The 23,104-nt window shown below is 36.2% G+C and overlaps 1 protein-coding gene across 3 annotated transcripts in view; it reads right to left on the bottom strand.

Moving 5' to 3' along the window:
* Nucleotides 1–23,104, bottom strand: part of BRMS1L (BRMS1 like transcriptional repressor) — a 164,417-nt gene that overhangs the window by 5,488 nt on the left and 135,825 nt on the right. For all 3 annotated transcript variants that reach the window (XM_072629737.1, XM_072629735.1, XM_072629736.1), the window contains exons 6-8: nt 11,486–11,569; nt 1,092–1,156; nt 354–393 (exon numbers count right to left, since the gene is read on the bottom strand). In XM_072629737.1, the coding sequence (XP_072485838.1) occupies nt 354–393; nt 1,092–1,156; nt 11,486–11,569 (189 nt within the window). The remainder of the gene's footprint in view (nt 1–353; nt 394–1,091; nt 1,157–11,485; nt 11,570–23,104) is intronic.

Raw genomic sequence — 23,104 nt, 5'->3', positions numbered from 1 at the left:
TCCCCTCAGACTGATACAGCCTGTCAGGGAATTATAGAGTTCTGTCCTCATGCTATCTCTTTGAGCATTAAGTAGGGGAGAAGCTGCTTAATTCTCTGGAAGACTCTTCTTGATTGCTTCAATGATTAATGATGACAATACAACCAAGACTGTGTCTCCCTTACATCATATCTAGAATCTTGACATTTTATACCCATACAGAATATACTGAGGAAAGATATAAATATCATTGGTATGATTCCACCAAATGAACTAGGACCAATGACAGGACAATTCCTTAGTGTACTAATGATTCTATCAAGTCTTTCGGAGGAGACTTTGTAGTAACATAGAAAAGAACTGGAGTGACTTACGTTCTGGTTTTACTCTATGTGGACCGAGTGTTGCCATTGCCTTAAGGAGAGGAGAAAGAAATTTAGTTATCTGAAAATGATTTTAAAGTCATTTCTACAAAACTGAATGAAGCCGATTCAGAGTTATATTGATACAGGATGTTTTTCCTTTCACTTACTAAGTGTATCTATTTATGGTACTGAATACTCAGCAACAATGAAAAGTTAAATAACAAAGTGTAATGAAATATTCTATCAAGCTATTCAAATGGTCTTTCAGTTTCTAATAACAGATTTTTATAAAAAGATGCATGATTTTTGTAATATATACTTTTCTTTGCAAGGTAAAAGAAAACCCAAAATCAATGAGTAATTTCTAAGTAGAAGTGGAAGGAGTCAATAATTTTTAATATAAAAACTCCATAACTCCAGATTGTATATTTAGCTTCATTTGTGTTAGGCTTGATCTCTCGGTCATGATGGCTGTCCCTAATAGTATGAAAGGTGCATTTACAGCTAAGAAAGTAAATGATACATTAACCTCTTATGGTATGATATATATATATATATATATATATATATATATATATATATATATATATATATATATATATATATATATATATATATATATATATATGTCCTACAATGCCCTTCCAGGTCACAGTTCTTAGTTACTCTTATATGTCTGGAAGTAATATTACAAAAGCAAAGAAATATTGCAATATTCATACCAGGATGCATTAAGAAAACTCTTACCTTTCTAATCGTTGTCCAATCTTCAAGAATATCTAGGTCTTGTAACATATAAACTATATAGGGGCGTTGAAAAGTTAAGGACAATTTTGCTATTAAGTGAGAATAATAATACACTTAACATAGTCACATTTTCTTTCTCTGAAATTTAAATTATGATTTATAGGTATGATGTTTCAGCATGTAGATTTCATATTTTTAAATATTCTTCAAAAATGGTACTGTGGGATTTCCAGGTAAGAACTGAATAAAGGCAGGTAGATGGCTTCCTCATACTTACTCCAGTGAAAACATAAAAAATCATTTGAGAGCAAAAAAAAATGATACATAAATCCAATGAGAAACTATAGTCATTGACTTTACGCTCCTTTCAGATCTGAACAAAAAATCAGCCAGAAGCTTAAGAGTAATAGGAAAGGGGCCTGCCAAAAAAGCCAGTGCCTGAGGTCAAGCAAACTAGATGGTAAATTAGAGCATTCCAGTGACTCCAAAGGTTCTGCCCAGAATACTCTTCTCTGCCCCAAACCCAAGAAAAAACCCAGCCAGGGAATTTAAAAAGCAGAGAGAATGGGGACAGAGGGTAGCATGTTTTGCTACACTGAACCTGAAAGAAAGGGTATTATAATCCAGTTGAGGCCAATCTTATCTCCCCAGAAACTACCTGGGACAGAGACTGAGGTTAATGAAAAATAAATTCGTATATGAGCCTCAAGAAGTGTTGGGGTCCAACCCCAGAGGTAAGCCTACCATCAAAAGGAAAGAAGTCAGAATGTGAGCAACAAGAAAATATAAGGGAAAAAGGCTAAATGCATCAAAGAATCCAAGAGAGAAAAAAAATCAATTAAAAACCTAGAACAGAGATAAATAGACCAATAGTATATTCTAAAATTAGAAGAGAAGTACTAAAATATGCACAAAAAATTACAAACCTAAGTAAATCAATATTATAAGACAAAGGAAACTGATCCAATATCAAATGAAACAAAAAACCCCTTTGATTCTAAAAGAGCATGGAATGGCAGTAGGATATGCTGCAATAGTTCCAAAGAGAACTAATAATCTTAAGAGAAAAAATTATAATGGAACAAATCTCAGAATTTATGGCTCGCACAGCAGAAATGATCAGAATAGAAATTTGAATCCACAGTGGCAAGTATCTCCAAAAGAGCCAAAAACAGTAACAGATTTGAAATAAAAACATACAGACGTGACAGATACTCTGAAGAAATCAATAAAGTTAAAAGAACAAACAAAAAAGCTGTTGACCTTGAAAAGAGGATGTACAGAGACAACTTGAGGATTCAGGAAGAATATGAAAAATCCAAAAACATGAACTCTATTATGTAGGTAGGAAGTAAAAACTGTCCAGAATTTCTGAATACAGAACAGAAAAGAAAAAAAGCACCAATATTGCCTTCTTGGGAAAAACCATTCTGCAAATTCCAAGACGTATAGCGGTTAAATTTTAAAATTCTAATAACACAACAAATTATCGTAACAACAAGAAATAATATAGACATATTAAAAACCAGAACGACACAAAACTATACTATACCCGCTAGAAACTACACAAGGGAACAGAAAAAGGAGCTCAATGTAATCCCCAAATCACTACAAATGTGAGCTTAATCACAAATGAAAAAAAGGAAATGTATCTTTACTTAAAGAGAGACATTTGAAGCACTCAAAAAAAAAACAACACACCACCCACAATCCACAGATGAGAATAGATTATTCAATTTGCAAACATTCTGGATAACTGAATACAAGACAGATAAAGAAGTACAATCACAATGGAAAGAATAAGTAATGAAACAAATAATTTCATCTTGAGAGACTACTTAAAAAAAAACAAAGAGAAAGACACCTATTGCATTAAATTAAAAAAACAAAATAACAGACTATCAAGAGATTTTAAAAAAAGAACACAAGGTTTCATAAAGATGAACATGAAATTAAAGGAAAAAAGGGGCAGTGAAAGAGCAGATCTGAAACACCATGGTCTAAATCCCACAACTATTCTACACGTAAATAAATATTTTTGTAGGGCCAAGTTGCAAAATGAGAGTGTGCATAACTGGGAGAGAGGAAGAAAATGATAGAAGTGAATGTGTGATATACTTAATCTAGTCCATATTTGAATAATATACAGAAGATAACTCCTTGTGTGTGTTCGTCCTTTGTTGCCGAAGAAGACCATGTCATCAGAGAAATAATGACATGACTTGCACTTGACTTTGTTTGGAGAGAGGGAGGGCTGAGCAGGTCACCAGCCTCACTTCTCTTTCAGAGCCATCTGAATCCAGTGACCAGATATTCATCAGGATGACTGGAGATGACCCAGGATGAGGCAATTAGGGTTAAGTGACTTGCCCAAGGTCATACAGCTAATGAGTGTCAAGCGTCTGAGGTGAGATTTGAACTCAGGTCCTCCTGACTCCTGCACTGGTGGTCTATCCACTGCACCACCTAGCTGCCCAATGACTCCTTGTAGTTCTCAGCAAGAAGAGGGGCTACAACATAATACGAGAGGTAGCAGAAATGAGATAGTGAAAAAGAAGGAATCCTGGAGGAGATCTCAACCGAATAGGTGCAGGAGAGAGTTTCAAGTAAGAGTACTCCTTTGGGGAAATGGGTATGTGTTTTTAATGGGATATGAAAAGCTTACACAGACCAATTTAAAGAATACTGGTACACAGAGAAATTATTTCCTTGAGATAGTACTGTACCTCTATGGAAGTCTTCTGCCTTCTGGAGAAGAGAAATCAGAAATAGCCTATAGAAGGGAGAGAAGATACGGACTCGGAAAAGAGACTGCACAGTAAATGAGTAGATGTATAATGATAGGGAAGGGCAGCTAGGTGTTGCAGTAGATAGAGAACTGGTCCTGGAGTCAGAAAGACTGAGTTCAAGATCAGCCTCAGACACTTACTAGCTGAGTGACCCTGGGCAAGTAGGTTAACCCTGTTTGCCTCATCTATAAAGTAAGTTGGAAAAAGAAAATAGCAAACAACTCCAATATCTCTGCCAAGAAAACCCCAAATGTGGTCACAAAAGGTTCACATGACTGAAACAACTGAAAAATAACACAGTTAATCGTAGAGGGGAAAGGGGGGAAAAGGGAGTAAAACTGAATTTGGATTTGGGACTGAGCATAATTTCTATCATGGGGTAATGCCTTCATGAATTGGCACTGCTAAGAGTGAGGCACAACAGAAAAAAGGGACAATGTGTCAAGCTCTACAAAGGGAGTAAAATAGCAAATGACTACAAGGTAGAGTTTGATACCTCAAAAGTTTTAAATACACAAACAGAAAGAAGTTAAAATAGTTAAAAATAAGCACATAAACCAAGACTATAAATTCAGTACAGCCAGGGAAGAAAACAATGAAGATAACAAGGTAAAGAAATTCTTCTTATTAAACAATGCATAATAAAAAAAATAAAAATATGGAGAGGATAAAGGTTTTTGAACTTACTAAGAGGAGGAAAAAGAAGAGGGAAAAAGAGAATTAAATAACAAGAAGACGGAAGCAAGTGAGGGAGGGAAGGGAGAAGAAGGGGGAAAAAAATCATTCAAAACTCCAAAACTAAGAAAAAGATTAATAAATGGGATTAATAAAGGGGAGAGAAGAGATCCTGTGGGAACAGGGTTGTACCAAAGAATATTAAGAGAAACTTGGTAGGGGGGAAAGTTGTTGTTGTTCACTTGTGTCGAACTCTTTGTTGGGATTTTCTTGGCAAAGATCCTGAAGTGGTTTGCCATGTCCTTCTCCAGCTCATTTTGCAGACAAGGAAACTGAGGCAAACAGGGTTAAGACAGCTGTCCAGGGTCACATAGCTAGTAAATGTCTGAGGACAGATTTGAACTCACAAAGATAAGTCTTCCTAACTTCAGGCCTGGTGCTCCATCCATTGCACCTCCTAGCTAATCTACTGGAAAAATCTTGGAGGGAGAAAATACTTACATAATAGTGGGGTCATATGTAATTTGCTAGGTAACACAGTGGATAGAGATGGAGTCAGGAAGACCTAAATTCAAATCCTGATTCAAGTGCTTAATAGTTGTGTGACCAAGCAATTCAAATAATCTCTCTTTGGCTCAGTTTCTTATCTGAAAATGGAAACAATAATAGCGTCTACCTCCTACAGTTGTTTTGAAGATAAATGGAGATATCTATAAAGTGCTTTGCAAACCTTAAAGTGCTATATAAATGCTCTATCTATGATTATTATTGTTTTTATTCTATAGCATAAAAATTAGAGTATGGACAAAATTTACTAAGCATTAAGTGAATCCAAAAAAGCAGGAGTTGCAATCCTGCTATAAGATGAAGCAAAAACAAAAATTCATAATATAAACAGAAAGAAAAAAAGGAAATTATATTATGCTTAAATGAACCATAACTAACCAATATCAATGTTAAATTTATATGCTCCCTTAAAAAATTAACCAAATTGGAAAAAAAAACATATATAGTAACACAATAATAGTAGGAAATGTTAATGGCCCTCATTCAGACTTGGACAAACTTAAAAGAAAAGATAAATGAAGAGAAAAATATAGATCTTAATAAACTATTATATCAAAAAGATTTACAGAGTCTATAAAAGAAATATATATATATATATATATATATATACACACGTATATATGTATGGAAAGAGATAATAAATAGGTCAAAGAACATATCATAAATAAAAAATAATAATTAAGTGAAAAGAAATAATGTTGTGAAAACATACCAAAATTTCTGGGATGCAACTAAAGCAATCCTCAAAGAAAAAAAAATATCCCTATAAATATACATTTAAAAAATAGAAAAAGAGAATTAATTAAACTAATGGTAATTAAACTGATGATTTTTAAAAATCAGAAAGCCAACAAAGAAACAAACCCAAAGTCAGCACAAAGGAGAAAAATGTTAAAGTTAGAGGAGAAATAGCAGGAAATGGAAACCAAAAAAACCATAATTGATAAAAATTAAAAACTAGTTTTCTGAAAAGACAAATAAAATGTATAAGCCTTTAGTCAACCTGACTGAAAAAGTGCAGGAAAAAAGTTAGCAAAACAAAACAAATGTGAAATAACAGCAAAACCAGAAGAAATAAAATGAATTATCAGAACTTACAATGAACAGTTATGTACTATCAAAATTAATAACACAGAAGAAATACAGGATCACCTGCACAAATAAAAAATATCCAAAATAAAACACCAACAAATAGAGGTTTAAATAATGCAATTTCATGAAAGTAATAAAAGAACTAGATGTAAAGGAAAATGGCAAAGAAAAAAATTTCTTGTCCTAATGGATTTGCAAGAGAATTCCATCAATTTCTGAAAGAACAATTAATACTAGTACTACCAAAAAATTTTACCTCTCTTAAATAACAAAAATCTTTCCCTCCCACCACTGGAAAGAAAAGCTATTTGACAAATATGCATCATCAAATAAAACAAATTCCCACAGTGGCCATGTCTAAAAAATACATGTCTCATTCTGAACTCTGAGTCCATCACTTCTCTGTCAGGAAACTTTATCACTGATCCACTAGAATCACGGTTGTTCAGTTTTCAAGGTTTTCAAAGTTGTTTTATTTTCAAAGTGCATTGAAATTTTTATAAACACCTTATTCTGCTCACTTCACTCTGTATCAATATATATAAGCCTTGCAGGGTTCACATCCACCCATCTATCACTTCTTATGGCACATTCCATTACATATTTATACCTACAACATAATTTGTTCAACCATTCCCCAACTGATAGATACCTCCTTAGTTTCCAGTTCCTTTGCTATTAAAAAAAAAAATCAAAAACAAACAAAAAACCAAACCCCCCCCCCAAAACCAGCTGCTATAAATATTTTTGTGTTTATGGGTTCATTTCCTCTTTTTTTAAAAAAAATCTATTCAGGACTACTACAAAAATTATTCTCAAAAAATGATTAAAAGGCACTCTATATGCTCAAAGAGTTATTAAATTACCTATACCCTTTGGCACAGTAATACCACTACTTGACCTATTTCTAAAGATGATTCTGCAAAAAGGAAAAGAATCTATTATGTTTTAGAATGTTTACAGCAGCAACCTTTATGGTGGCAAAGAACTGGAAACTGATGAGATGCCCATCAGTTGGGGAATGACTGAACAAGTTGTAGCATATGATTGCATGGAAAACTAATGTGATATAAGAAATGATGAGCTCAATGATTTTAGAAAAATATGGAAAAACTTCCATGAAATAGCAAAGAGAGAAATGAGCAGAACCAAGGGAACACTGTATACTATAACACCAATATTGTCTTAAAAACGATTTTCAGTGAATGAGTTATTTTGTCTATTATAAATACCCAAGAGCTAGAACAATATATCCAAGAAATCATTCATTATGACCAAGTTGGATCTATACTAGAGCTATAAGGATGATTCAACAATAGGAAAAAAATCAAGATAATCACATTAAAAATTTAAAAAAATCCCAAAACCACATAATTATCTCAATAGATGAAGAAAAGGCCTTTGACAAAATACTCCATACATTGTACTAAAAACATTACAAAGCACAGGATAGAAGTATATTTTTAAATGTGATTTTTAAAAAGTATCTAAAGCCAAATGCAAGCCAAATGTAATAGTGACAGACCTTATGCTTTCCCAATAAATACAGAAATAAAGCAAAAATGCTGACTCTCTTCACTAGCACTTGATGCATATCTAGAAATTCTATCAATAACCAAGAGGACAAAAGAAAGAAATTTAAGGCATAAAAATAAGTGACAGAATTATCTTTATAGGCTGATAACATGATTATTCACTTAAAAACTGCTAGGGAATAAAGTTTCAAGCTACCCCCAAAATCCCACAATGATCAATAAGTAATATTTAGTATTTACCTCTACCTTCTCCACTTCTGTTACTGACCTCCCTGGCTTCTGTTAAGTCCCAACTAAAATCCCACCTTCTACAGGAAGCTTTCCCTAATGCTTCATAATGCATGTAGGATAAAAATGGAAGCAGATGACTGAGGAAAGGAGGGAAAGGGGAAAAAAAAGAGCTTATTGACTGTTTTTCCCCTTTTTATCTAAATTTTGGACCTGGGATTTAGTCCTAGTTTTGACATTAATTAGCCATTAACTATTCATAGTCAAAGCCATAGGACGACTCTGTGTTTTTTACTTCCTGTGTCACTTTAGTTTGAATAAAAGTTTTAGAGGGAGACTTCAGTTTGATATAATAAAAAGTTTTATAACAACTAAAGAGCTATTCAAAAAAGGAATGAAATACCTTTGTTGGTAATGAGTTATTAAAAGAAATCTTCAAGTAGATAGATGATGGATGAAATCTCAGTAGGAATGTTTTAGAGCTTCCTTTCAAGTAAGACTGGATTTGATGACCTCACCTTTCCAATTCATTATTTCTTTTTGTAAAACAGGTATGATTCCTGGTGTACTTATCTCATACGGTGTAGTATCAAATATGCAAAAACATCCTTAAATGTATAAAACACAATACAAATTCTAGATAATATTGTAAGGTAAGGTAAATTACAGAGTAACTTAAAGAAGGGCAGCTAGGTGGCAGACTAAATAGAGTGCTGGGCTTGGGAGTCAGGAAGACACATCTTTGTGAGTTCAAATCCAGCCTCAGACACTTATTAGCTGTATGACCCTAGGCAAGTATCTTAATGTTGTTTGCCTCAGTTTCCTCATCTGTAAAATGGTGTGGAGAAAGAAATAGCAAACCACTGCAATATCTTTGCCAAGAAAAGCCCAAATAGGGTGACAGAGTCAGACGCAACTGAAAATGACTAAACAACAAGAAAACTTAAAAGAACGTTAATATTCAGCTAAAAATGGAATTTCTAAGAAATCAGATGCATCTGCTCATTACATACATCATTAAGAGTATAGAAATTATTGCCTTTCAGGGATAATGATTCACTTAGAAGTATCACATTTTATAACCAGACTCAAAAATATTTAATAGAAATAGTTATTTTAGAATGGCAAAAGCTATTAAATGTCTGTTAATTCTAACAAATAATTTTAATTTCAGTGGGATTTTATTAGTTGTGAGTGTGTGTGTGTGTGTGTGTGTGTGTGTGTATTTTTAAGTGAAAAAATTCATGACATTTTGTGAATTCTAAATATAATTCTATTCCAGATTCAGTGTTTTTGTTTTTCGTTATGTAAAATAACTTAAACTTGTAATTACTGTTTCTAGGTTTCTTTGGGTTACTTACCCCTTTAATAATTCAATCCAAAGTAGTAATAATACTTGACATTCATATAATGCTTTACAGATTATGAAGCACTTTATACAAATTATCCTATTTGATCTTCACAACAATCCTATAAAGTAGGTGGTGTATAGATACTATCACTCCTATTTTAGAATGTCAAGAGTTGGGAAAGACCTTGAAAGTCATCAAATCCAACTTGTACCCAAAAAGGAATTATTTCCTATAATCATCCTCAACAAATGGGAACTGAAGTACAGAGTGTTGATGTGACTTGTCCAAGGCCACATATCTAGGACAGCAAAGTTGGGATTCTAACCTTGATCTTCCAATGACAAATATAGCATTCTGTGTGTTAGTCTATAGTTTTGTTTTGGTGATGAGTTTTAGGTATTTTCTTTCCTTTGTACTTAATAGGTAACTCTTTTACTTCCTAGGGTTTTTTCCCCACTATGTCTTAGGTAGACCATGAGAAGAAAACTACTAATTCTATTTTAGGAAACAATACTAAATTAAGAGATAACATGGTCTAGTGGATAAAAATCTGTCTTCAACATCCAAAAGTTCTCTCTCACACCCAAACTGGCCTATGAGACCCCAGAAAGGTACTTTAACCTCTCAGTACCCCATGCAGATATCTATAAGTTCTAGAAAAGGTGCCAAACAACAATGGTGGTCAAAAACTCAAAAAGCTTTGTTTACTATATGCCCAGCACTCTACTGAGCATTGGATCTACAAAGAAAGGTGAAAATATTTCCTGCTTTTGAGTACCTCACAGACTAAATGGGAAAACATATAGATAACTAGGATAACTAGGTTACACACAAGATATACACAAAATAGATTTGAATTAATAGCAAAGGACAGCTTGGTGGCTCAGTGGATAGAGTCCCATGCCTAGAGTCCGCAAGACTTATTATCCCGAGTTCAACTCCAGCCTCAGAGACTCACTAGCTGTGTAATCCTAGGCAAATCACTTAATCTTGTTTGACTTGGTTTCTTCATCTCTACAATAAGCTAGAGGAGGAAATGGCCAAGAAAACCCCAAAAGCAGTCACAAAGAATCAGGCCCAACTAAAAAAAGCAAAAAGCAACAATAATCTCAGAGGAGAAGGCATAAGCCTCTGGAAGACCAAAAGAGACCTTTTACAGAAGGTGTGAGTTAAGCTGAGACTTGAAGGAAGCCAGGGAAACCCTCCAAGCATGAAGGACAACCAGTGCAAAGGCAGAAAAAAGGGAAAGCGAGTTGAGTATGTGAAGGAAGAACATTAAGTAAGCCAATGTACCTGGATTAGAGGTGGGTGGAAAAAAGTGTAAGAAAACTGGAAAGGGAGGAAAAGGCCAGGTTATGAAATATTTAAAATGTTGAAGAGAGGACTTTACATTTGCTCCAAAACTAATAGTTTACTGAGTAGAGGATGACATGGGCAGACCTGTGCTTTAGGAAAATCATGCTGACAGCTATGTCTAGGATTGATGTGTAAAAGGTAATGGTTCAAGAGAGGGGGTGAAGCTTGATTGAGGTTAATGGCTATGTGAGTAGACAGAAGGGGGTGTACAGGAAGGTACAGGTGTTGGGAGGACAGACACAAGATCTAGCAATGGATTAGATATGTGGTAATAGTGACAATAAGAAGACAAGGAGGATAATGAGATTGTGAGCCTGACTGAATGGGAGGAGGAGGATGCCTTCAAGAGTAATAAGGAGGCTGGGAAGAGGGGAAAGTTTGGAGGGCAAAATTATGAGTTCTGTTTTGGACATGTTGAGTTTGAGATGCCTATTGAACATCCAGTTTGAAAAGCCCAAAAAGCAGATGGTAATGTGAACTGTATGCCAGGAATTCCTGATGTCAATAAAATTATGAGTCAAGTCCAGAAGAAAAACTGAATCACAAAGGTTCAAAAGTATTAGTTTAAAATGAAACAAACTAACATGTTAGACATCCATATGGATTCACAAAATTGAGGCTCCATAACTGGAAGCTTTATAGCATCCCTGCTTAGCAGATATCTCCTGGCCTTCAAAAAAACATTACATGTAATCTATTATTTCTGAGAACTGATTATACCCAATGTCAATGTGCATGAAGAAAAGTTATTTAAAAAGTTGCAAAAACTCTTCAAAATCCAGAAATTAGGAAAAGGATATCTGATACAACAACTGGTTTCTTTTTATCTGGACTGAAGGGATCCTTTCTTTTTTTCCTAGACTGAAGCTCATCATTCCACAGCTCTGAAAAATAAATGAAAGAATAAATATTAATTTACCTTTGAGCTTAAGAATAAATATTACACATATTTTTTGACACATGTCCTCATACATTTAGTTCTGTCATTACTCTACTTACTGAAATGCCAGAAACCACAAAATCTCTTTAAAGTAGGTGATAACTTTAAAGGAAAAATACATTATTTAAGACATTTAATAAAATTTACGTTAAATTTAAGCACTTTTAAAACCTGAATTAAAATGAACATTAAAGCAAGCATACAAAATTGTTAAGTTGACAAACAGTCGCAGAATTACAAATTCTTAAAATTAGAAAAGACCTTAAAATAACCTAATCCAATATCTTACCCAATAATGGTAAGATCCTACAGACAATAGGGTGCACTGGAGTTTCCTGAATCAAGATTAAAACTTGCTTTATTAAATGGCAGATATGTAGAGAATGAGAGAATTCTGGCCAAGATGCCTTCTTGAAAAGAGCAAGAAATCCAATGTCCATACATTTCCTCTAGCAAAAAAACTAAAAATAACATTAAGTGACTTCATCTAGCCCACAAGAACACAAAAAGTCATCTGGAAGCCCACAGGCAATAAGTAAGAGGGCTCACCAAAAAAGAAAGAACCAGTGGAAGCAAACAAGACAGAAACCTCCCAGAACAACCAGAGACTAACCAGAGACACCTCTAGCCACTGTATCTGGTGGCAGAAGGAGCAGAACGTTGCCATGAGAAAGTCCCAGAATGTTTGGATACCCACAGTATGGATCCTGGAATCATCTAGGAGCAACAGCTATTAATGTGAGAACATATTAACAACCCAGGCTCAGGGGTGATGCTTAGCACTCTACTGAGAAACTTTGAAGATCAAATACCCTGGGCCTAAAACCTACCAAAGGGTAGAAAGATGAGGTATGCTAGGATCTAAAGGATAATAGATATCCCCAAAGATTCCAGCAAAGCTCTAAAAAATGCACTGGAAAGAACAATAATAAAGAAAACTAAGGAGAAACAGAACTTCTCTTTCTAGTCCAGGGTTGCATAACAGGACTGCCAGAATGCCATGTAAGCTCAGAAAAAACATAGGTAGATTTAAGACAAAAAATGCAAGCAATATGGACCCAGTGCAGGTGACAGGTATAAGCAGCTCAGGTCCTATGCAGCCCTAGAGTTATTATTGGGCAAGATATAGAGACAACTAGTAGAAATATATAAAATTGAGAGACATCTTCCAATAGGTAAGGGACCAAGGATATAAACAGTTTTCAAAATAACAAGAGCAAGCTATTAACAGCCACACAAATCAATAAAAATAAAAGAAATTGTAAACAAAACAAACTTGAGCTTTTACCTCATACTCAGCAAACTGGCAAACATGACAAAAATATTATTAATATTGAAGAGTGCATGGAAAGACAGGGATGTTACTGTAACATTGTAAATTAACATAACCATAATGAAAAATAATTTGGAATGACACAAACAAAGTGGCTAAAACAGCTATATACCTTTTGATGTGGAGATTTCACCATTAGGCATATATCTCAGGAGGTTACTGACAAAAAGAAAGGTTCTTTATTTGCCAAAATAATTAGGACAGCACTTTTTTATGGTACCAAGGAAGTGGAAACAAAGAAAATGCCCATGAATTAGAGAATGGTTAAACAAAGTGACTGTAATGGAGTATTACTGGTAACAACAAACATGATGAATGAAAAGTCTTATATGAAGTGATGAAAAGTGAAGTAAGTAGAGTTTGGAGACATATACACAATGGTTACTTATAAATGAAAAGAACAACCATCACAAAAAAATGAAGATTATTGTTGTAAAATAACAACCAAACCTGTACCCAAAGAAGAGTTATGTTGAGAAGGCAACTCTCCTTACTCTTTTGAAGAAATGAGCGGTTCACAGATATGGAATAATGCATATATCATGTTTTTTATGTGTTGATTAGTTTTGCTAAGTGTTTTTCTTTAAAAAAATCTTTCTGAAAAAGGATGGCTTTATGAGAGGGAAAAAGGGGAAGAATAAAGGAGAAAAATTTAGACAATACAAAATAGGTCAATAAAAATTCATTTTTCATAAAAGAGATACGGGTCAAGCATAGCAAGAGACAGTCAGACCAGCATTCAGGCAACACAGCTCCACAGCAACTCATGTTGAAGCCACGAAAAGAATAGAATAGTATCTAAGATCTTGCAAAACATGTGCCATCAGCACAGTCAACATCTGATTTCTGGACAGGGTTTGTCAAGGTCATAAGAAGGTGTGAAGCCAACTCCAGGTTCAGGATTATGCAAAGAGAAGGAAAGAAAGAAGTAACTAACGTCAAAACTTGTCTAGCCACCAAAAGACTAAGTCAAAACATAGGAATTCCTGAAGGAGGCTGAGTCTACACTTGGCCACAGCATCAAGAAAATTGCCCATACAATCCAAGAGTATGGGAGGGCATAGATTTTGCCTGAAGCACAAAGCCCCAACTCAAAAACTAATCTTAGACATGCAAGTAAATAAAAGATAATGCAGAACATGATGAAGAAATTTCTTGGACTGATAAAAGCCTAAAAGTTAAACAGAGAAGATGAGAGTAATTCCATTTAAGTTCAAAAAAAGCCTCAGAGAATAGAATGTCCTAGAGGATTCTGAGAAGATGGCTGAGCAGTAGGTCAGAAAATTCCAAGCTCTCCAGATTTCCCCCTACAAACAAGATAAAATAATGCCTCAGGACAAGCACAGAGCAGTTAAAAAGAAACAAGAGTTGGGGAAGAACAAGGGTCCTCCTGCACAATCTGGGAAGATCTGAACAAAACTTCGAGGATGAGGTTTGGTCCCTGTGAAGAAGTAAATACCTCCAAGCTAGTTCCTCTGAACCAACAAAAGCAGGAAGCCCTAGACCTAGCTGGGTTAGGAGATGGCCTGTGCCCTAGCCACAGGAACTTTCACCTCTTTGACAATGAGGAGATTCAGGTTTCTGAGCAGAAGATCCGGGGAACTTCTGCTGATAAGGAACATCAGACCCAGGTGTGCTGCTGAGATATGACCCTGGGGAAGAAGGAACCAGGACATGTCTGGTGAGTGCAAAAGGAAAGGGCTGGGGAAACACTGTCTGTGAGCACTTGCAGAAGGGTGCAGTTCGAGAGCCAAGATGGCAGAGTAGAAAGACACACATCCTCTAGCTCTTCGCCCACAGCCCTATAAAATAAAATACCTGGAAAAAATGACTCTAAACAAATTCTAGAGCAGCAGAAGCCACAAAATGACAGAGTGAAAGATGTCCAGCCCAAAGTAGCCTGCAGGGCCAACATGGAGGTAGCATGGAGCAGAGTACAGCCCATGGAGCCCAGCCCAGCCCCTGCCACTCCACGCAGCAGGGAAAGGAGCGGCACAGGCCTCGGGAGGAATCCTCAGCAGGAGCAGCATTTCTCAGATCCCTCTACTCAAAAACACCAAAGCCTCTTCAAAGGTCAGTGAAAAGTTTTTTTCTCTTGGGTGAGAAGGGAGCAGGCTACTCCCCTAGCCCTGGCACCAGGCAGCAGAAAGCAGTGGCAACAGGGGTCATTTTTGGAATACCTGGCCTAAAGTACCTGGGGGAATTGAATCACTAATCTGGGACTTAGCCCTGAATAGCGGCCCAGGGGTAAGGAAGAGTGTTGGCTGGCATGGTAAAGCTGGTGAAGGCTCTAGAAAGGGAATTCTACTTGCAGATACTGGGCAGAAAAGCTTTGGTAGCTCCCAGATCAGAGCACAGGCCAGTAGAGGAGTAAACTTCTCTTCCTTGATTGAGCCACCTTGGAGGAACTGACAACCTACAGGTCCCCAGAGTATACTCTCCTCTTGACAAAGGACCCAAAATTCAAGTAATAGGCTGGAAAAATGCCCAAGAAAGGGGGAAAAAATAAGATTATAGAAGGTTATTACTTTCTTAGTGAATAGGTACCTTCTTCCATCCTTTCAGATGAGGAACAAGAATGCTTACCATCAGGGAAAGACATAAAAGTCAAGGCTTCTGTATCCCAAACATCTAAAATAAATATTCAATGGCCTCAGGCCATGGAAGAGCTCAAAAAGGATTTTGAAAATCAAGTTAGATAGGTGGAGGAAAAACTGGGAAGAGAAATGAGAGAGATGCAAGAAAAGCATGAAAAGCAGGTCAACACCTTGCTAAAGAAGACCCACAAAAATGCTGAAGAAAATAACACCTTGAAAAATAGGCTAACTCAATTGGCAAAAGAGGTTCAAAAACCCAATGAGGAGAAGAATGCTTTCAAAAGCAGAATTAGCCAAATGGAAAAGCAGGTCCAAAAGCTCACTGAAGAAAATAGTTCTTTCAAAATTAGAATGGAACAGATGGAGGCTAATGACTTTATGAGAAACCAAGAAATCACAAAACAAAACCAAAAGAATGAAAAAATGGAAGATGATGTGAAATATCTCACTAGAAAAACAACTGACGTGGAAAACAGATCCAGGAGAGACAATTTAAAAATTATGGGACTACCTGAAAGCCATGATCAAAAAAAGAGCCTACACATTATCTTTCATGAAATTATCAAGGAAAACTGCTTTGATATTCTAGAACCAGAGGGCAAAGTAAATATTGAAAGAATCCACAGAACACTGCCTGAAAGAGATCCAAAAACAGAAACTCCTAGGAACATTGTGGCCAAATTCCAGAGTTCCCTGGTCAAGGAGAAAATATTGCAAGCAGCTAGAAAGAAACAATTCAAGTATTGTGGAAATACAATCAGGAGAACACAAGATCTAGCAGCTTCTACATTAAGGGATTGAAGGGCTTGGAATATCATATTCCAGAAGTCAAAGGAACTAGGATTAAAACCAAGGATCACCTACCCAGCAAAACTGAGTATAATACTTCGGGGAAAAAATGGTCTTTCAATGAAATAGAGAACTTTCAAGCATTCTTGATGAAAAGACCAGAGCTGAAAAGAAAATTTGACTTTCAAACACAAGAATCAAAAGAAGCATGAAAAGGTAAACAGGAAAGAGAAATCATAAGGGCCTTTCTAAAGTTAAACTGTTTACATTCCTACATGGAAAGATAATATTTGTAACTCTTGAGACTTTTCTCCGTATTTGGGTACTTGGAAGGGATTATACACACACACCTACATATACAGACAGAGAGCACAGATTGAGTTGAATAAGAAGGAATGATATCTAAAAAAATAAAATAAGGGGTGAGAGAGGAATATATTGGGAGGAGAAAGGAAGAAATGGAATGGGGCAAATTATCTCTCATAAAAGAGGCAAGAAAAAGCTTTGGGAGGAAGTGAGAGGGAAAAAGTGAAGTTTACTTTCTTCACATTTGGCTTAAGGAGGGAATAACATGCTCACTTAATTTGGTATTAAAATCTACCTTACACTATAGGAAAGTAGGGGACAAGGGGACAAGTGGGGTGAGGGGGATGAGAGAAGGGAGGGCAAATGGGAGGGGGGAGTAATTAGAAGTTAAACACTTTGGGATGGCCATGGCCATAGAGAGAATAGAATAATGGGGGGCAGAACAGGATGGAGGGAAATATAGTTAGTCTTAAACAACATGACTTATGGAAGTCTTTTGCAAAACTACACATGTATAGCCTATAATGAATTGCTTGCCTTCTCAGTGGGGATGGGTGGGGAGGGAGGAAGGGAAAAAAGTTAGAATTCAAAGTATTAGAAACGAATGTTGAGAATTGTTTTTGCATACAACTGGGAAATAAGAAATACAGGTAATGGGGTGTAGAAATCTATCTTGCCCTACAAGAAAAGAGTGAAGATGGGGATAAAGGAAGGGAGGGGTCTGATAGAAGGAAGGGCATATTGAGGGAAGGGGTAATCAGAATGCATGACGTTTGGGGGTCAGAGGAGGGGAGAGATGGGTAGAAAATTTGGAATTCAAAATTTTGCGGAATGTCAAAAACTAAAAATAAATATCGTTAATCAATCAAAATAAAATAAAAATAAATTTTAAAAAAGGGTTCAGTCCTTGGTTTTGGCTCCAGGTCAGAGGGGAGAACCAAAGGAGGATTTGAGGCCAGAGACACCATTCCCCATACCTCAGGACTAGAGGTGATTACAAAAAATAAGCTGCTACAAATTAAAAAAAAAATGAGCAGGCAAAGGAGAAGGAATCCAACCATAGAAAGATACAATGAGAATAGAGAAAACTGAGGTTCATCTTCAGAAGAGGATACTGAAGCAAAAAAGTTTCTCTTATACCAAAGCGTAATATCAAATGGTCACCTGCCCAAAAAGAATTCATACAAGAACTTTAAAAAGACTTTAAAAATTAAATGAGAGAGACAGGGAAAATTTAAAAAAATTAAGATCAATGAAATAAAGATTATGAAAAGAAAGTCAACCAATTAGAAAGGGCGATCCAGAATCTTAAGGAGGAAAATAACTCCTTGAAAATTAGAACTGGGCAAGGGGAAGTCAGCAAAGTTATAGGAGACAAAGAAATAATAAAACAAAACATAAAAAATGAAAAAATAGAAGAGTATGTGAAATATCTCATAAGAAAAACAACTGAAGGCTGAGTCAAGATGGCAGAGTAGAAAGACACACATATGCTAGCTCTCCCCCCATAGTCCATAAAATACCTGTAAAGAAAGACTCTCAACAAATTCTAGAACAGAAGTGGAGAAGAACAGAGTGGAGGAGATTTCCAGCCCAGGGTGACCTGAAAGGGCAATGGGAAACGTCTGTCACGGTGGACACGGAGCGGAGCCCAGCCCAGCCTTGGCCATGCAGCGCAGCTCCGGGAGGAGGATGAGCAGGCCTTGGGGGCAGAATCTCCAGTCCTAGTGGTTCACAGATCCCTCAACCCACAGGCACCAAAGGTCAGTGACAAGGTGTTTTCAGCTGGCCGAGAAAGGAGAAGGGCCTTCCCATAGCTCTGGCCTCAGGCTGCTGCCCACAAAGGTCCCATTGTGCAGGGGGCAGCAGTTCCCACAGCAGCCCTACAGCAGCCAGCATCCATTGTTGGATCTTAAAACCCCTGAGCAGGTGATTCTTACCTCAGTCCTGTGTAGAGGCCCTGTAGCAGCTGATCTTTATCTCACACTGAATGGCGGCCCTGCCCCTGTAGCTTATCTGAATCTCAGACCCCAGTGCTGGCCTGGTGGAGCTGGAGGTGAGGTGGTTGTGAAGAGAAAACTCTGCTAAGATTCGGACACAAAAATCTCTTCCTGCTCCCAGACCAGTGTACACCCTTGATTGTGCCACCTTGGAGGAACTGAGAACTTACAGGTCCCCAGAGAATACCCTTTCTCTTGACAAAGGACCCAAAAGTCAAGTAACTGGTTGGGAAAATGCCCAAAAAAGGGAAAAAGAGCAAGACTACAGAAGGTTACTTTCTTGGTGAACAGATATCTTCTCCCATCCTTTCCGATGAGGAAGAACAATGCTTATCATCAAAGAAAGACATAAAAGCCAAGGTTTCTGTATCCCAAACATCTAAAATAAATATTCAATGGTCTCAGGCTATGGAAGAGCTCAAAATGGATTGTGAAAATCAAGTAAGAGAGGTGGAGAAAAATTGGGAAGAGAAATGAGAGAGATGCAAGAAAAGCATGAAAAGCAGGTCAACACCTTGCTAAATGAGACCCACAAAAATGCTGAAGAAAATAACACCTTGAAAAATAGGCTAACTCAATTGGCAAAAGAGGTTCAAAAACCCAATGAGGAGAAGAATGCTTTCAAAAGCAGAATTAGCCAAATGGAAAAGCAGGTCCAAAAGCTCACTGAAGAAAATAGTTCTTTCAAAATTAGAATGGAACAGATGGAGGCTAATGACTTTATGAGAAACCAAGAAATCACAAAACAAAACCAAAAGAATGAAAAAATGGAAGATAATGTGAAATATCTCATTGGAAAAACAACTGACCTGGAAAATAGACCCAGGAGAGACAATTATGGGACTATCTGAAAGCCATGATCAAAAAAAGAGCCTAGACATCATCTTTCATGAAATTATCAAGGAAAACTGCCTTGATATTCTAGAACCAGAGGGCAAAATAAATATTGAAAGAATCCACCAATCACCTCCTGAAAAAGATCCAAAAAAAGAAACTCCTAAGAAGATTGTGGCCAAATTCCAGAGTTCCCTGGTCAAGGAGAAAATATTGCAAACAGCTAGGAAGAAACAATTCAAGTATTGTGAAATACAATCAGGATAACACAAGATCTAGCAGCTTCTACATTAAGGGATTGAAGGGCATGGAACAGGATATTCCAGAAGTCAAAAGAACTAGGACTAAAACCAAGAATCACCTACCCAGCAAAACTGAGTATAATACTTCAGGGGAAAAAATGGTCTTTCAATGAAATAGAGGACTTTCAAGCATTCTTGATGAAAAGATCAGAGCTGAAAAGAAAATTTGACTTTCAAACACAAGAATGAAGAGAAGCATGAAAAGGTAAACAGCAAAGAGAAATCATAAGGGACTTACTAAAATTGAACTGTTTACATTCCTACATGGAAAGACAACATTTGTAACTCTTGAAACTTTTTTCAGTATCTGGGTAGTTAGTGGGATTACACACACACACACACACACACATACACACACACACACACTCACACACACACACACAGAGCACAGGGTGAGTTGAATAGGATGGGATCATATCTTTAAAAAGGGGGTGAGAGAGATATATTGAGAGGAGAAAGGGAGAAATGGAATGGGGCAAATTATCTCTCATAAAAGAGGCAAGTAAAAGACCTTTCAGTGGAGGGAAAAAGAGGGGAGGTGAGAGAAAAAACATGAAGCTTACTCTCATCACATTCGACTAAAGGAAGGAATAAAATGCATACTCATTTTGGTACGAAAACCTATCTTACAATACAGGAAAATGGGAGAGAAGAGGATAAGCAGGGTGGGGGGGGGGGATGATGGAAGGGAAGGGAATGGGAGGAAGGGGCAATCAGAAGTCAATACTCTTGGGGAGGGACAGGGTCAAAAGAGAGAATGGAAGAAATGGGGGGCAGGATAGGATGGAGGGAAATATAGTTAGTCTTACACAACACGACTACTATTGAAGTCATTTGCAAAACTACACATATATAGCCTATATTGAATTGCTTGCCTTCCCAGTGGAGATGGGTGGGGTGGGAGGGGGGAGAAGTTGGAACTCAAAGTTTTAGGAACAACTGTTGAGTACCGTTCTTGCATACAACTAGGAAATAAGAAATACAAGTAATGGGGTATAGAAAGTTATCTTGCCCTACAGGACAAAAGAGAAGATGGGGATAAGGGAAGGGAGGGATGTTAGAAGGGAGGGCAGATTGGTGATAGGGGTAATTAGAATGCTCAGTATTTTGGGGTGGGGGGAGGGGAGAAATGGAGAGAAAATTTGGAACTCAAAATTTTGTGGAAATGAATGTTGAAAACTTAAATAAATAAGGAAAAAAAAGAAAAACAACTGATCTGAAGAACAAAGCAAGAAGAAAAAACATAAGAATAATCAGACTACCTGAAAGCTACAATAAAAAAAAGAATTCTGATACAATAATACAAGAAATGATTAAGAAAATCTGTTGTGAAGTGTTAGAATAAGAGGGGAAAGTAGAAATAGAAAAAATCCACTGAACATCAACCAAAAGAGATCCTACAAGGAAGACCTGCAGGAATATCATAGTCAAATTCCAAAATCCCCAGCTCAAGGATAAAATGTTATGAGCAACAAGAAAAAACAATTTAATTATGGCAGTGCCACAATTAGAATCACACAAGACCTAGCAGCAGACTAAAAGACCACAGGTCTTGGAACATTATATACTGAAGAGCTAAAGAGCTGGAATTATGTTTGAAATATCATACCCAGGAAAGTTAAGCATAATCCTGAAGGAAAAAAATGGACATTTAATGAACTGTCACTTTCAAGATTTTGTTAAACAAAAAAAAATCTGAACTTAACAGAAGAGTTGACATACAAGATCCAAGAGAAATAAAAGGTACATACTAAAGACTAATTACAAGGGATTCAGTAAGGACAGACTGTTTACCTTCTACATGAGGACATGTAAAACATATGTCTAAGATTGTTATTGGTAACTGAGTAGTCCCTAAGAAAGATTGGGGTAGACTTGACCATGATATGATTTTTAAAAAGTAAAGCTGTTTAGGAACAAGTAAAAAGAGTAATTATACAAATGAGGTAGGAGAGAAAGAATCAACAAAGAGAAATTAGATGGGGGAGGAAGGCTGGTAGTCCTGGAAGCCTATTTTCATCAGGAATAGGTTTAAGAGAAAAAGGTCGAGGAGATAGGGAGGAGGGAGAGGATAAGGAAGGGATTTTTAGAAGGGATGGTGAGGGAATAGGATAAGAGAGGCTATAGAAGAGTGTTTTGATTAATGGGAATGGGAGGCCTAGAGAGAGTTTTTCAGAGAGGAAAAGGTTAAGCAATAGGAGAGCAAGGTAGAAATATAGTAGAGGAGTCAGGAAACACACAAGCATAAAATAAAGATCAAGAGTTGAATTTATTAGGGAAAAAGGAACAGGGGTGGCAATCATGATTTAAAGACAAAGTTAAGACTAAAATAAATTTAATCAAAAGAGAAAAATAGGGAAACACATATCAGCCATATTCATCAATGTTCTTTTAGAATATTTAAAATAGCTAGACAGTGTAAGACTAGAAATGAAGAGTTGGTGGACTTAAAAAAATATGAGAAGACTCAGAAAAATGAAGAGGTTATCCACCCTGACAGAAACAGAGGACAAATAAGTACAGTACAACTTACATAGATGGAAAGGAATGTAGATGTGTATATATGAGTATGATTACAGATATCCAAGTACATGTGTGTATGCAAGTGCATGTATGTATATATGTATAAATCTTTGCATGTGTATACGTGCATGTATGCATACATATGTGTGTCTCTGCGCTTCATTGTAGCCTTGTTAGGGGATGGAAGAAGGGGTAAAAAGAACAAAGAAAAAAGTGTCCAGCAGAAAATAAAACTTACAAGGATGGAAATAAAAGATGGACAGCTTTGAACATAATATGTAGTAATTACTATATAGGCTTTCTTGAAATGGAAATTCATTGCTGTATTTGAATCTTCCCTTACTTTCTGCTGTGTATGTGGCAATGCTTTTTTCTTTTCTTATTTTGTACTTAAGTTTACAATATGTTTCTTTTTCTTTTCTTATTGTATATGTAAGTTTTTGTATTTAAGTTTAAAATTTTTTAAAATCTAGGGGAAAAAAAGGAGAATACAATGTCCTGGCCACAAGGAATACAAGAGTAATTGGAAAAAAAAAAAACAATTAAAAGACACAAAATATGTCAAATGAAATGACAGCTAGGGAGAAAAGAAAGGCAAAATTTACCCCAGAATTGAACTCTCTGAAAATTAGAATGGGTTAAATAGAAAGCAATGATTTCATGAGACAAAGAAAAATATTAAAAACAAAATCAAAAGAGTGAAAAAAATTATTAGGCACATATTGCCAAAAACAAGCGACTCCAAAACAAAATCAAGGAGACATCATCTAAAAATCATAAGAAAAGTTAGGAGAG

Source organism: Notamacropus eugenii, chromosome 1 (assembly GCF_028372415.1).
Source record: "Notamacropus eugenii isolate mMacEug1 chromosome 1, mMacEug1.pri_v2, whole genome shotgun sequence".
In the NCBI taxonomy this organism is placed as follows: domain Eukaryota; kingdom Metazoa; phylum Chordata; class Mammalia; order Diprotodontia; family Macropodidae; genus Notamacropus; species Notamacropus eugenii.
This window is presented reverse-complemented; position numbering and strand designations above follow the sequence as displayed.